The following is a 14,938-nucleotide window of genomic DNA, read 5'->3' as shown; positions in this document are numbered from 1 at the left end:
AAGTTGCTGAATAATGAAGCAAGTTATCTTCCCCAAACAATCTTCTACATAGTCACAGATTATCACATGCCAAAACATTTAAATATGGTTCTCCAACTGTCCACAAAATGTTTTTCTGTAGTTACTTTTTAAAAAAAATAAAACAATTATGGACCAAGATTTATGAATTTCGTTTGTAATATTTGTCTCTTGACTAATGCAATCCTCCACCTAGTTTTTTTTTTCCCTTGACGCTGACACTATTTCCCTTGACATTTTTTGAAGAACCTAGGCCTGTTGTCTTTTACAGTGTTCTATATTGTTTTTGTTTTGTTTTGTTTCCTCATAGATTTAGGTTAAACATTTCTGGCACAGATATCATCAGGTGATAAATTGCTCCATTGCTGGTGATGCTGTTTCCTCATCTGGCTAAGGTATATCTAATAAATAAATCTCTATGTTGTAATATTACCCTTTCCCTTTATGATTGTGAAATCATCTCTAGGACACTCTTTGAGATAGTGTTAAAGTCCTGTTCCCCACAACCTTTCAGCCAATGATTTTAGCATTTCATTTCATTTCAGCCACTGTTTCAGCATGTATCTATAAGATTTTATTTATTTGCCAGAGGGGGAGAGAGAGAGAGAGAGAGAGATTGAGTGAGCACACACGCATGGGTAGCAGCAGGCAGAGGGAGAAGCAGGACTCAATCCCAGGACCCAGGGATCATGACCTGAGCTGAAGACTGATGCTTAAACACCTGAACCACCCAGGCATCCCTACCCATATTAATTTTTATATTGGAAAGTGCAAAATGGGGATTTTCTATTTATTGTTTCATTTGTATTCATTAACTGGCATTCCTGTGTAAAGAAGAACTTTTCATTTTTATTTCATTTCTCTCTTTCATGGAGACAACTTAAAAAAAATTAAATCTGTTTTGGTTTCTCACCATCATTATTACTCTTTTCAATGCTCAAATTGCTTCAAGTGTGGTCAAAAGCTGCTCTGTTAATCCAGGTCCAATATCCTTTGAAATGTCCCTGTTAATCTCTAAGAACTTCTTTGGTTTCTGAGAAGAATGTTCTAGGCTCATTTTGCAATTTCTTTGCTCCAGGTATGAATTAGCCTTCTCTCCAAGAAGCACTGATTCCTTTTAGTGATGAATGTTATTTAGCAACTGTGTGGGTGGCTTGATGCTAGGTGTGCTTCTTCTCACTGGGGAGTTGGGGTTTCTATGCCTCTAGGCCCTGTTAATGGACCAATTGAGATAAAAAAAAATGATAACTTGATTTTACTACCACCAATTCAAATCCAGCACTGTGGGATTCTTCCTTAGCCTCTATCATTCTGTATTTGTTATCTTCTTCTCCTACCGTGAGAACCTCAGTTCTAAGCAACATGAATCTATTTCCTCATTTGCTTTGTCCTATAACTCATGCATAGTAGTTTCAAAATTGCTATACCAATACCCCTTTCAATATCAAACCTACTAGGTGAAGTTATTGATTTCTTTGCACTGTACAACTCCTAATTCCAGTTGATAGAGTACTGTGCTCAGTTAATTGACTGAATGCTTTTTCTCTGTATAGTTATGCTGGCAATTTGATATTCAAGTATGTTCATTTCTTTCTTTGTATTAAATTTTAGGGCTTGGTTTTATTTCCAGGGCTTTAGATTTAACATTTTTCTTTTTAAAAGTTTTTTTTTTTAAAAGATTATTTATTTATTTATTTGACAGAGAGATCACAAGTAGGCAGAGAGGCAGGCAGAGAGAGGGGGAAGCAGGCTGCCCGCCGAGCAGAGAGCCCGATGTGGGGCTTGATCCCAGGACACTGAGATCATGACCTAAGCTGAAGGCAGAGGCTTAACCGAGCCATGCAGACGCCCCTGGATTTAATGTTTTGAAAAGCCAAAAAAAATGTATATATATACGTGTATGTATATATACACACACACACACGTATATATACATATATTTATATAGGTTATTCAGAGAAGCCACACTGCCATCACTAGTCCCTGCAAAACATTCCTACCCCCCACAGGGAACTATTTTCAGCTAATTTTCTGATTTAGAGTTTTTTAATTTATTTCTTAAAAAACAGGTCCAACATGTGTGTAGAATGTATGTATGTATACTTTCATTTCTTCTTTCTTACACAAAACTTAGTGTATTTTTAAAGTTCTTTTGTATCTATTTTCTTCCCTTAAAAACATAAATATGAATTTTTTCTGAAATCACTGAAGAGCTTTAAGACAGAGAGTGAATTGATCATTACACCTTGAAATTAGTTTGGTTGCTCTATGAAGAATGTTGTGGAGGAGAGCAGGATCTTAATAAGCAGGAAGACAAGTTGGGAGGCTATGGTGGTCTGGGCAATGTAAAGGGAAATAGGTGTTTATTTTACTTATAACACAAAAGCAGAACAGATACATTTGTTTATGAACTGAGTGAAACTGCTGAGGGAAAAGGAGAACCTAAGGATGATTCTTTTATTTGTCTTGAGTAACTGGGCAGGGACATGGTGGTGTCATTCACTGAGATGGAGATTGGGGAGGAGAGAATTTGGGGTTTGGAGTGAAAAATCACCATCCCATATTGAATATAGTAGAGATGTTAAGTGGGTACTCAGGTATTTGCATCTGTTTGGCGTTCAGAGGAGAGGTCTGGAAAGGAGGAGGAATTTGGAAGTCACCAGTAAGGATAAAGATACTTAAAACCACGGGAGTTGATGAGGTTGCCAAAAGGACGACTATAGTGGAGAGAAAAAGGTGGGTTCAGGACCAAGCTCTGAGGATGCCCAAAATTTAGAGGTTAGATAGAAAAGATAGAAAAGGAGATTAAGACAGGTGGTTAGTAAGGTTGGGAGTAAACAAGGACAAAATGACTTTTTGCTGACCCAGAAGACAAATGAGGGTGGCAAGGCTCAAACATTTAACTATGTGGCTGCTTCTGGGAGCAAGATAAAAATAAGAGAAGGCATTGGATTTTTTTTTTTTTTTTTTTTGCTTCCCCTGTATCTGGTATTATTTTTCCTATGCTTGGAATGCTTACTCCTTTCTCTCTTTTTAAAACTTGGTTAATTTCCTAATGAGTTGTGGAGATGCAGATCAAACATTATTTTCTCAGATTCCCCGTGACATAGTCTTACAGCTCTTAGAATACTTTCTTTGAAACCACTCAGTACAGTTGTAATTTGTCAATTATTTGTATTTTTAAACTTGATTGTTTCTCCCATTAGAAAGTAAGCTCCTTGAGTGTTAGTGTCTATTTTGCTCACTCTCCTCCACTGTTTCCCTAACTTCCAGCCTAGCATTTGGCACATAGCAAGCAGGATTTCAGTAAGTATTTGTCAAATAATAAATAAACAGAAGCCCTGGAGGGTTCAGGAGGCAGGACTCAGTAACAGCTGGTAAAAGAAATAAAGGCAGGGGTGCCTGGGTAGCTTAGTTGCATAGCATCTCCCTTCCGCTCGAGCTCTGGTAATGATTTCCCCGTCATGGGTTGGGCTCCCTGCTCAGCAGGGGAGTCTGCTTCTCCCTCTCCCTCTGCGACGCCCCCTCCCCCGCCCCCGTTGTGCACTCGCGAGCGCTCGCGCTCTTTCCCCCACCAAATAAATAAATAAATAAATAAATAAATAAATCTTAAAATAAAAGCAATAAAGATGTTGTGAGGTATGACAAGAAACACAGATTTAGGGGTAGACTGCCTGAAAGAGCAAAGGAGACTTTGACACTGAGTTCACCAAAGACTTTAGTCCCAGCCTGGAGAGGACATAGCTTTTATTTTATCTTTCCTCGTGTCTTCCCCTTTACAGTGACTTTCTCTGTTCATTTTTTTTTTTTTTTAAATTTTATTTATTTGACAGACAGAGATCACAAGTAGGCAGAGAGACAGCCAGAGAGAGAGGAAGGGAAGCAGGCTCCTGGCCAAGCGGAGACCCCGATGCTTGGCCGGATCCCAGGACCCTGGGATCATGACCTGAGCTGAAGGCAGAGGCTTTAACCCACTGAGCCACCCAGGAGCCCCTTCTCTGTTCATTTTAACTCTTGGCCTTGCATCCTCTCCTCTACTCCAAAATGGCTCACTTTAAATGATTATCTTGTGGGGAAAGAAGATGAACTGAAGGAGGAGACAGTGGGAAGTTAGAGAAGAGGTAAGTGGAGGGAGATACAAAGAATGATAAGGTAAGGAAGACTTGAAGTTCATCAAAGTAGGTATTCTAAAACTGCTCCTAATCAAGCAAAATAGTAAAAAATAAGACGTAAGAGGGTGGGTCTATGAAATCATTCCGCTGACTTCAATTCCCAACTCCTCCCTTAATAGCCATAGGTTTTTTAGCAAATTACTTAACCATATGAACTCATTTTCCTCGGAATCGATAAAATGGGGATAATAATAGTACCTACCTCAAAGGGCTGTTCTCAGGATTATTAAGACGATCCACTTTATATGCTTAATTTCAAGACTGCCACAAGGTAAAATTTCAATTAACCTTAGCAGTTATTTTTCTTTAAAATCAAGCACAGCAGGGAGAGGCGGCCTAAGTAATAAATGCTTGTCGTGAATATTATAGCAACACACAAAACAAGAGGATCACTTTAAAAGAAGCAGATAAGGCTGTACTGGCACTTACGTTTTGAGCAAAGACCTTGCCTACGCATGGGATTTAGACTGTCACAGCACAGCGCCTGGCAGCGGTAGGTGCTTTATATTTTCAGAATGGCAAGAAAGATTAAAAAAAAAAAAAAAGAAAGAAAGAAAGAAAAGAAAATGCCTATAAAAGTCTATTCTGGACGAAACTTATTTCGTCCGTCCAGGAGGGTCACTGGGGATGACAGGTGGGGTCAGGCAGCATAGAAGTCTCCCTCTGGGTGCGGACTGCCCTAGTTCTAATCGACTCTCGAGGAGGCGAAGCCTGCTCCCGCCTGCGGGGACGCGTCAGGGCAGAGGCTAACTCTCCGTTCCTCCGCCCGTCCCTGGGGGAGTCACGGGGCCAAGTGCGGTGGCAGCGGCCTCACCTCCAGGCCTTTGCTACGTCTCATCTGCAGGACGGTATCCGAGACTGACGTCCATGCCAACAGAGGTGGTAGCCGTCGCAGCAACCATGCAGCGCCCCAGCCCGCTCTGCACACCTGACTCGGCGCAGAGCTCCAGCCCTCCTCCCGCCCGCGGCCCACCAGCCCCTCTGCCTAGTGACTAGCCGCGTCCTGAAATCCGCCCCAGATTTGAAAGCTTCTTCCGGGAGCGGGTGGGGAACCCACCGCGCGAGTCTCTGCGCTCCCGGAGGTCGTTCCGGAAGCTCCGCCCACTCCCAGCGTTCCGTGCGCTAACTTCGCCGCCATTGTTTGAATTTGAAAACGAAAACACCGCGGTGCTGCGCGCAGATTGGGCGGCCCAGACAATTTTTGCAGGTGAAGCGGTTCGTCCAGGTGAGGGTGCGAGGAAGGAGGTGGGGTGACTGCGCATATACGAGGCCTGAGGCTGGGAAACGCGCTGGCGGTGTGAGTGCCTTCCGACGGGGATCGCGATGCCTGTGAGGATTCTCTCAGGAACTGGGTTGTAGGGCGATGGGTGCTCCTGGGGACAGTGGGCGCCGCCTGCGCATTGTAGGGTTGAGCCATACTACTTGGGTTGGAGCTTAAATCTTGTCTCCACCGCGTATTCGCTGAGGGAGGCAAGGCAACATATTTAATCTCTCTGGGTCATCTGTTAAAAGGGCTACTAATAATAGTACTTACTTGTTTTCGGTCCTTGTGAAGATAATATAGTATGGAAAGTTGTTAGAAACAGTGCTAGTATATATTAGGCACCAGGTGTTTGCAGTCATTAATGTTTTTACTATTGCTTTGCTGCTGCTGCTGTTGAGGCGCAGGTCTCCATTGCCAGGCCTAGTTTTCTGAATACCTGAGGTGAGCAGTTTGCTTGGCAGGTGCTATGACCTCTTTTTGTAGGGAGCCCTGTCGCGGCCATCTGTGCGTTAATTTCCAGATTGCCGCAGGTGCCTGGGGCTTGCCCTCTTAGGCTTTGCAGTACCAAGTGGAAGGGGGTGTGTGTGGCGAATTCAATGATTGCTCTCATCCCCCTCTTTAGAATGTTTCCCTCCATGTTGTTCCACTACCTGCTTCAGTGATTCCTGCCTGACACACCCTCTAATATTCTTTGCTGAATGATTAGTTGACACAAGTTCGTGCCTTAAGCAATCCTTGCTTAAAGTGACCAGATTCAGCTTTGCTTTTGTTGGTTTTAAAACCAAGTAGCATGTTTACCCAGAAGCAGCTATAGCTCTCTCTCTCTCTCTCTATATATATATATTTAGATGTCCAAGACCCAAGACTTCAATTTGAAAAATCATATAAAGGATTCATCAGTTAGATGATAGATATTTGAGACTGCATTTTGTGGATGACATTCAGAAACCTCATTGAGTAGCAGATTTGTTATCTTTCACCAGTGTTCAACCATGGACTCTCACTGGAGAGAAGATAAAAGATGCAATTTTTCAGTCATGGGAACAGCCTTCTGAAATGAGAAATGAAGTCTTGAACACTACTGCTGCTAAAGATAATTATCACTGAAAGAGTAGTACCAATTTTTATATTTCTTTGGTTTAGAGGATTTTATTATTACTATTTAAGTCATCAGACAGGTAGTTTTTATCACTCATGCATCTCTGAATGAGTTGTAGGGGATACAGAGTAGTATAAGACAAAGACAGTTCTTGCTATCAAGAGATCTGTAGTCTAGTTAGGGAGAAGTTAACTTCTCACATGCAGGTAGAAGTTAACCAAAAGTACAAGATGTGAAAGTACGTCTCAACAATTTTATAAATGTTAAGAGGCAGTTTATTGAAACTAAACATATGAACAAGAACAAATACTGTAACCCTACTTTTTAAAAGAGTTATAGTTATTTTTTTTTAAAAGATTTTATTTATTTATTTGACAGAGATCACAAGTAGGCAGAGAGGCAGGCAGAGAGAGAGGGGGAAGCAGGCTCCCTGCTGAGCAGAGAGCCCGATGTGGGGCCCGATCCCAGGACCCTGGGATCACGGCCTGAGCTGAAGGCAGAGGCTTAACCCGCTGACCCACCCAGGCACCCCTAGTTATTCTTTTTAATTCAATAATTTAATAAAAGATTTACCTGTTTTTTAAACCAGAAATTAATTGAAGACAAAGTGAAATTTATCTTCCAAATTCATGGGCATTTCCATAAAATTTGATTTATGTGATGTCAAGTCATTGCTTAAATGTTTTTGCAAACTTTTCCTCTATGTTGTAGATCAGTGGTTATTTTTACTCTATCACATACCCCTTTTCTTAATTTTCACCCATTACATTGCATGTTTGAAATATTCTATTAAACTACATTTAAGTAATTATCCCATTTTTATTATGTCACTGATTTAATACAATAAAGACAAAAGCAGTCAAGGTACTAAACTTGTTTAAGTGTATGTTTGGTTGATCGTGTAGTTTGCTGGGCTTTGTGCACAGTAACTAATTTCCTTTGTCTTTTGGAGATTTAGGAAAAACAAAAACACAACCCTGTTGTATTGAGTTTGTGGGTTTCAGGGCTGATCAAGGAGAAAGCTATGACCACGGTATGGTGGTATCACACACAAGGAGGTTTACTGGGGTAGCACTTTGACAGGATTGCATGCAAGGGAAGTCCCCCACAGCATGAGACCTTCCAGAAAGTAGAGTGAAGGACCACTAGAAGGGTAAAAAGGCAAGGGAACTAGGGGTTTGGGAGGGGAAGGAGAGGAAGAATTAGAATTGTGGGCTTATGGTCTTAAGTGATTTTTCTCTGCAGCACAGTGGGGAGTCCCGGGGTCAAAGAACTCCAAAAGGCATTAGTGGTTTCAGTCTTTTGGTCCTGAATTTGTTTGTGGTATTATTCATCTAGTAGATTGTCAATAACTATTAGAATGTTAAAATTTTTTAGTTAAAGTTTAATTTAGTTGTAACATTTTGATGCATTATTCCATATTCACCTTAATTTTTAAGCCTCACAGTGTGTCAGGATGCATTATTCCATATTCACCTTAATTTTTAAGCCTTACAGTGTGTCAGGATGCATTATTCCATATTCACCTTAATTTTTAAGCCTTACAGAGGGTCACACATTACTTCACTTTTCACTTGCATTATTTGGAATAATTCAGTAGAAAGAGTTCAATTGTGCACGTAACTGAGTTTAGCTCTTAAATGCTAAAACGTTACAGTTTATAGGTAACATTCTCAGAAGACATTAAATAACTAAAATAACACAAGATTATAAATTACTCTTCTTTGATTTCTGAGAGGATTTCAGGCAGAGATTGAATGTATTATACTGTTTTACGTAATGGGCTACCTTTGTTCATGAAATCTCTTTGGATGAATCTACCTATAGGTTGGGTCATATGAGTAGTAGTGGTAGGCTGTGGCCATTATTATTTGATTTAGAATCTGTAAATACTTTGATCATTGTCTTTTCCCTGGGTCATCATCATGTTACAGATGAGGCAGTCTAATGTTTTCCTTCTTTGGAAATCTAGTTATATGGGGGTTAGTAGTGGACTGGACTCAATTCTTAAACCATGGGTGGCTTAGATGCTAATTTATTAAGATTATCTGAATTTACTGTTATTTTTGCAGAATGGAATCTAATTTAAATCAAGATGGAGTGCCTAGACCATCTTATGTTGTTAGTGCTGACCCAATTGCAAGGCCTTCGGAAATAAATTTTGATGGCGTTAAGCTTAATCTCTCTCGTGAATTTTCCTTAGTTGCTTCAAGCACTGAGGTAAGTACAAGAAAAGTTTTATGTTGATTATCGTGATTCAGTGGAAATGTGTGTGGCACACACACACTTGCCGACAGGTATGACCAGAGCTTTCTAGACTTTGTGGGTTTGAGGCAACCTTCTATCTCAGTAATTTTTTCGTGGCACCCTAAATATATCAGTTCTTCTAAGTAGTAGGTCCAAACTACTTAATATATAACTATCTATACTTAACCAAGAGCCATTTGAAAAAATTAATGTAAATTAAAAAGATTACTTTCTTTAAGAATTACCACAGTTATTTAATGTAAAGGTAATAACCTTTTGAGGGCACCTGGGTGGTTAAGTATCTGCCTTTGGCTCAGGTCATGGTTGCAGGGTCCTGGGATTAAGCCCTGCATCAGACTTCCTGTTCTTTGGGAAGCCTGCTTCTCCCCCTCTTACTCCCCGTGCCTGTGTTCCTGCTCTCGCTCTCTCTGTCAAATAAATAAATAAAATCTTTAAAAAGATAAAAAAAGATAATACCTTCTGGCCACTTCATAACTTTTCAAGATTTGGAATCAGATTAGGTATTGCCAACTTTATTTCCTATTCTTCTTTGTTTTGGGGTAGTACTTTTTATTTTATTTTTTTTTAATCACAGCAACCACTGAAAATCTAGCTTCACTGAGATATGACAACAAAAGAAATAGTATGATCTAACATTGAAACTGTGAGCTACTTGAAGCTAATCGTTCGTGGTGTTCAACATATGTCAAGTATGTTGAACTATGCCTGTGATTCCCTCAAAAATGTAAAATATTCCACTATACCCCTAGGAATTGCAGGCCTTAGTTAAATTAAAATAACTCAATAGTGTTTAAAAAGTAAAAGTCCTTCTTTCTACCACCCTACCTACTACCACTGTTGTGTGTCTCTGTAGACGTTATTCCTTTTTTTTAAAAAAAGATTTATTTATTTGTTATTTAAGAGATAGAGGGAGAAAGGAGGAGAGAGAGAGTTCCAGCAGGGTGAGCTGTAGACTCCCCCACTGAACCTGCAGCCTGATGCAGGCTCCATTCTAGGACCCTGAGATCCTGACCTGAACCAAAATCACAAGAGTCCGCCATTTCACCAACTGAGCCACCCAGCTGCTGCTAGAGTTTATTTCTTACACATTTACTTTTCAATCCATTTATATCCTCTTTGTTATATTTTCTATTGTTAATTTTGATGCCTTAGAGAGATGGACTATTTTAAAGAATGATGGAAGGGGAAGGGGAACATAAATAAAAAAAATAATCTTATTAAATATCCATCATATGCCAGGGTTTTTTACTTGAGCTCATTTAATCATAAATCAAGAAAGAGGGGTGCCTGGGTGTCTCGGTTGAGCATCCAATTCTTAACTTCAGCTCAAGTCACAATCTCAGGGTCATGGGATGAAGCCTCATGTCTGGGCTGTGCACTCGGGGAGCCCACTTGGGGTTCGTTCTCTCCCTCTTTCTGCCCCTCCCCACCTCTTGCATTCTCTTTTTCTCTCTCTAAAATAAATAAATAAATAAATCTTAAAAAAAAATAAATCAAGAAAGAAGGTAAAAAGGGAGGATGGGATAAGTGCCTCTTGGTATTTACGTGGAGCCATGCATCATGTAGTCTTTTATGTCTGCCTTCTTTCACTTAACACAAGGGGCTATAAGCAATGGACTGTTTTTGTATTGCTCACAAGCTAAGAATGCCTTTTGTGTTGAATCTAAAACGTCATAGCCAAACCCAAGGTCATCTGGATTTTCTAGGACTTTAATAGTTTTGTGTCTTACATTTAGGGTTGTATCCATTTTGAATTCATTTTTATGAAGGGTATAAGATTAATTTTCCTAGATTAAGTTTACTGTATGTGGATGTTTAGTTGTTGCAGCACCACTTGTTCAAAAGACTTGTTTTTGCTCCATTGTATTGCCTTTGCTTCTTTGTTAAAGATGAGTAGACTGTATTCATGAGCATCTATTTCTGGGCTCTATGTTCTGTTCCATTGATGGATTCTGTTCTTTTGCCAGTTCTTTTGCTGTCTTGAGTACTGTAGCTTTATAGTATGTCTTGAAGTTGTATACTGTCAGTCCTTCAACTTTAATATACTCCTTAAGTTTTATATTGGCTTTTCTGGGCAGTCTTTATTTTTAGCCATTCTAATAGATGTAATGGTATCACATTGGTATTTACATTTAACTTAATAACTAAAGATATTGAACATGTTTTCATGTGATTATTTTTCATTAGTGTTTTTTTAGTGAAGTGTCAGTTTAAATCTTTGCCCATTTAAAAAAATTGGGTTGTTTGTTTTTATATTATTATTTAATTTTAAGTATCCTTTATATTTTTCAGATGCATTGGTTTGTCACGTATATACTTTATAAATATTTTTTCCCAGTTTATGGCTTGCCTGTTATCCCTTACTAGTGTTTTTTTGAAGAACAGAAGTTTTTAATTTAGTCAATTTTTTTTTCTATTATGGATGGTCCTTTTGGTGTCATATTTAAGAAATCTTTGCCTACGGGCACCTGGGTGGCTCAGTTGGTTAGGCGTCTGCCTTCAGCTCAGGTCATGATTTCAGGGTCCTGGGATTGAGTCCCATGTTAGGCTTCTTGCTCAGCAGGGAAGCCTGCTTCTCCCTCTTCTTCTCCCTCTGCGTGCTGCTCCCCCTGCTTGTGTTCTCTCTCTGTCAAATAAGTAGATAAAATCTTTACTTAAAAAAAAAAAAAAAAAAGAAATTTTTGCCTAACTCAAGTCCACAAAGATTTTCTTCTGTGTGTTCTTTTTAGAAGTTTTACAGGTTTAATTTTACATTTAGCATATGATCCATTTTAAATTAATTTTTATATACAATGTGAACTGTGTATCCAGATTCTTTTTTTTTTTTTTAAATGTATAGGTATCTAGTTGTTTTAGCCTGATTTGTTGAAAAAGCTGTGCTTTCTGTACTCCATTTCTTTTCCACCTTTATCATCAATCAGATGTCCTGTGTAGGGGTTTATTTCTGAATATTGTTTCATTTATTTGTCTGTCTTTCTGCCAGTACCCCACTGTTTTGATCATTGTAGTGTTGAAATCAGGTAGTGTTGTTCTGTTAGCCTACAAAATTTTTTTCATAGTTGTTTTGACTATTCTAGGTACTTTGCATTTCTTTCTTTTTTTTTTTTTTTTTAAGATTTTATTTATTTATTTGACAGAGATCACAAGTAGGCAGAGAGGCAAGCAGGGGGCGGCGGGAGGGTGGCAGGGGAGAAGCATGCTTCCTGTTGAGCAGGGAGCTGGATGCAGGGCTCCATCCCAGGACCCTGAGATCATGACCTGAGCCTACTGCAGAGGCTTAACCCACTGAGCCACCCAGGCGCTCCTCTACGTGAATTTTAAAATGAGCTTGTCGGTTGCCACAACAAAAGCCTCTTGGGATTTTGATTGCCGTTGTATTGAATCTATAGATCAGTCTTGGAAGAATTGACATCTTAACAATATTGAGTTTACCAAAACGATGAGCAAGGTTGTATCTCAATTTCTTTTGGTCTCCTTTATTTCTCTGAACATTGTTTTGTAGTTTCCAAGGAATAGCCCTTTCACATCTTTTGTCAGATTTATCCCTTAAGTATTTCATGATTTTTGATGCAATTCCAAATGGTATTGCTTTTTAAAATCAATTTCTGACTTTTTCCCCAGTATATAAAAGAATAATTGATTTTGCGTAGTGGTCTTATATCCTGTTACATTGCTAAACTCATTTAATAGTTCAAGTAACGTTTTGGTAGATTTTATTTGATTTTTGCATATAGATATTAATGTTGTCAGTGAATGAAGACAATTTTATTTCTTCCTGATCTGGATGCCCTTCTTTTCTTTTCTTTTCGGGATGCCCTTCTTTCCTTTCCTTTCCTTTTCCATTTCCTTTCTTTTCTTTTTCCTAATTACATTTACTGGATCCTCTAGTACAGAGCTGAATAAAAATGGTGAGAGCAGAAATCCTCATATTGTTACTTATCTTGCTATTCATCTTAGATTCAGTCTTTCACCATTAAATGTGATGTTAGCTGTAGGTTTTTGTAAATGTCCTTTGTCAGGTGAAGGAAGTTTCTGTCTATTCCACTTTTCGACTTTGCTGAGAATTATTATGAATGGATGTTGAATACTTATGTCAGTTTCATGTCATCATTCAAATGCTTTTTTTTTTTATTTATTAGAGAGAGAGAGAGAAAGCACGAGCAGTTGTGAGGCTGAGGGAGAGGGACAAGTAGACTCCCCGCTGATCAGGGAATTCTATCTGGGGCTCCATCCCAGGACTCTGGGATCATTCCCTGAGCTGAAGGCAGTTGCTTAACCAACTGAGCCACCCAGGCACCCTTAGAGATAAACATTGCTTTATTCTTTTAGTGTGGTTATTTACCCAAATTGATTTTTCAATGCTAAATTGACCTTGCATTCCTGAGATAAAACAGTTTTGGTCAGGGTGTATTATCTTATTTTATATATTGGCTAATACTTTATTAGGGAATTTTTCCATCTATCTTAATTAGGGATATTTTTCTGTAATTTCTTCTGGGGATATCTTTGTCATATTGTGGTACTAGGGTTATGTCATACTCAAAATTAGTTGAAAAGTGTTCTTTTTATTTTCTTAAAGGCTTCTCTATGATTGGTATGATTATATCCTAAAGTGTTTGAGAGAATTGACTAATAAATTACCAGGGACTGGAGTTTTTTTGTGGGATTATTTTGTTTATTTGAATATAAGTTGAATTTCTTTAATAGATATAGAACTGTTCAGATTTTCTAGTTTCTGGGTACTTTTTTTTTTTTTTAGTAAGGTGTATTTAAGTAGTTATTTCCTTTTTATTAAAAAAAAAACACATTTCTTTAGAATTATTTTAAGAAATGAACTAAACTTATTTCTTCCCCAAAGGAAGGAGTAAAGAGAATGCTGTATAGCAAAAAAATTTTAGATGGAATTGAGCATTTCGGTTGATAGACTATTCTGTTGCATGTAATTTATTCTAGAGTACTGTGTTTTAGTGACTTAGAGCCCTATTTTTATTTAGTTATAAAGGTAAGGATTTTATGGAAAAGAGGCATATTGTAAGCTTCAAGTATAAATATAGAAGGTAGAGGAAACAGTCTTTTGTGGTTTTTTTTTAAGTAGATTTGCTTCTCTTTAGACATATAAAGTGATTACAAACAGAAGAATCACGGTTTGCTTAGGGGTTCTCTATAGTCTCAGTTAGTTATAGTAATAGCCACTTAAAGAAAGGTGATTTCTGAAAAGCCATATTTTGCATTTTTAAAATACAGTTATTTTGTTCTTCTTTTTTAAGGCAAATAGTTTGGAATCCAAAGATTATCTCCAGGTTTGTCTTCGAATAAGACCGTTTACACAGTCAGAAAAAGAACAAGAGTCTGAGGTTTGTGGTGACTTTAATTGGGTTTTACGTTCATTAAATGGACAAAATGTCATTGTTTTTATTTATTTATTGTGGGATTATTTATGTTCATTTATGTGTTCTAGGGCTGTGTGTATATGCTGGACTCACAGACCATTCTGCTGAAAGATCCTCAAAGCATCCTTGGTCGGTTAAGTGAAAAAAGCTCTGGACAGATGGCACAGAAATTCAGTTTTTCCAAGGTAAGTACTTATGTGAAACTGGAGATTTTTCTTTTAAGTAGAAGCGGTTTGACTTAGGCTAAATAGCTACATAATTGTATATAATGAACTATACATATCATGTGCTTATGGAACTTAGGTGTTAGGCACTGGTATTTTTTTCTGAAGAGTAGGACTCAAATTTCAGGTTTATAAATATATAATTGGAAGTGAATAGATTATAGTTTTTTAAACTTTTTTTGTTTTAAGAAATGTTCTTTTCAAAATTTAGATGAAAACTTGATTGACTAGGTCATATTTCTATCCTGAAAACTTTCTGACAGTAATTAAAATATCATGTGTATTTGTGAGAGTTGGGGATATGGCACCTATCCTAAGTATATGAATCTTGTAAGAGATCTTTTAAGTTTTTGAAGCATGAGGGGTGCCTGGCGGGCTCAGTCAGGGGAGCCCATAACTCTTGGTATCAGGGTCATGAGTTTGAGCCCCATGTTGGCTGTAGAGATTACTTAAATAAATAAATAAGCTTAAAAAATAAAATTTTAAGACATGAGTTATGGGGG

At 38.3% G+C, this 14,938-nt stretch overlaps 2 protein-coding genes across 9 annotated transcripts in view; one reads left to right on the top strand and one right to left on the bottom strand.

Annotated features, from left to right (window-relative positions):
* Positions 1-5,075, bottom strand: part of PANK1 (pantothenate kinase 1) — a 108,502-nt gene extending 103,427 nt beyond the window's left edge. Inside the window, exon 1 of one of the 2 annotated variants that reach the window (XM_032836844.1) lies at positions 5,005-5,075. The gene's annotated coding sequence lies outside the window, so the exon portion shown is untranslated. Of the gene's footprint in view, positions 1-4,619; positions 4,697-5,004 lie in introns of those variants that run through there. The other variant, XM_032836852.1, reaches the window with a different exon arrangement.
* A 241-nt stretch (positions 5,076-5,316) lies between these two features.
* KIF20B (kinesin family member 20B) overlaps positions 5,317-14,938 on the top strand; it is a 75,841-nt gene continuing 66,219 nt past the window's right edge. For 6 of the 7 annotated variants that reach the window (XM_032836767.1, XM_032836795.1, XM_032836786.1 and 3 more), the window contains exons 1-4: positions 5,317-5,415; positions 8,626-8,773; positions 14,089-14,175; positions 14,280-14,396. In XM_032836767.1, coding sequence (XP_032692658.1) covers positions 8,627-8,773; positions 14,089-14,175; positions 14,280-14,396 — 351 coding nt within the window. In that variant the 5' untranslated portion in view covers positions 5,317-5,415; position 8,626. The remainder of the gene's footprint in view (positions 5,416-8,625; positions 8,774-14,088; positions 14,176-14,279; positions 14,397-14,938) is intronic. The other variant, XM_032836756.1, reaches the window with a different exon arrangement.

This window comes from Lontra canadensis, unplaced genomic scaffold (assembly GCF_010015895.1).
Source record: "Lontra canadensis isolate GAN:19392208 unplaced genomic scaffold, GSC_riverotter_1.0 scaffold3, whole genome shotgun sequence".
Classification (NCBI taxonomy): Eukaryota; Metazoa; Chordata; class Mammalia; order Carnivora; family Mustelidae; genus Lontra; species Lontra canadensis.
The sequence above is the reverse complement of the archived record's forward strand: the minus strand, read 5'-3'. Positions and strand labels throughout refer to the sequence as shown.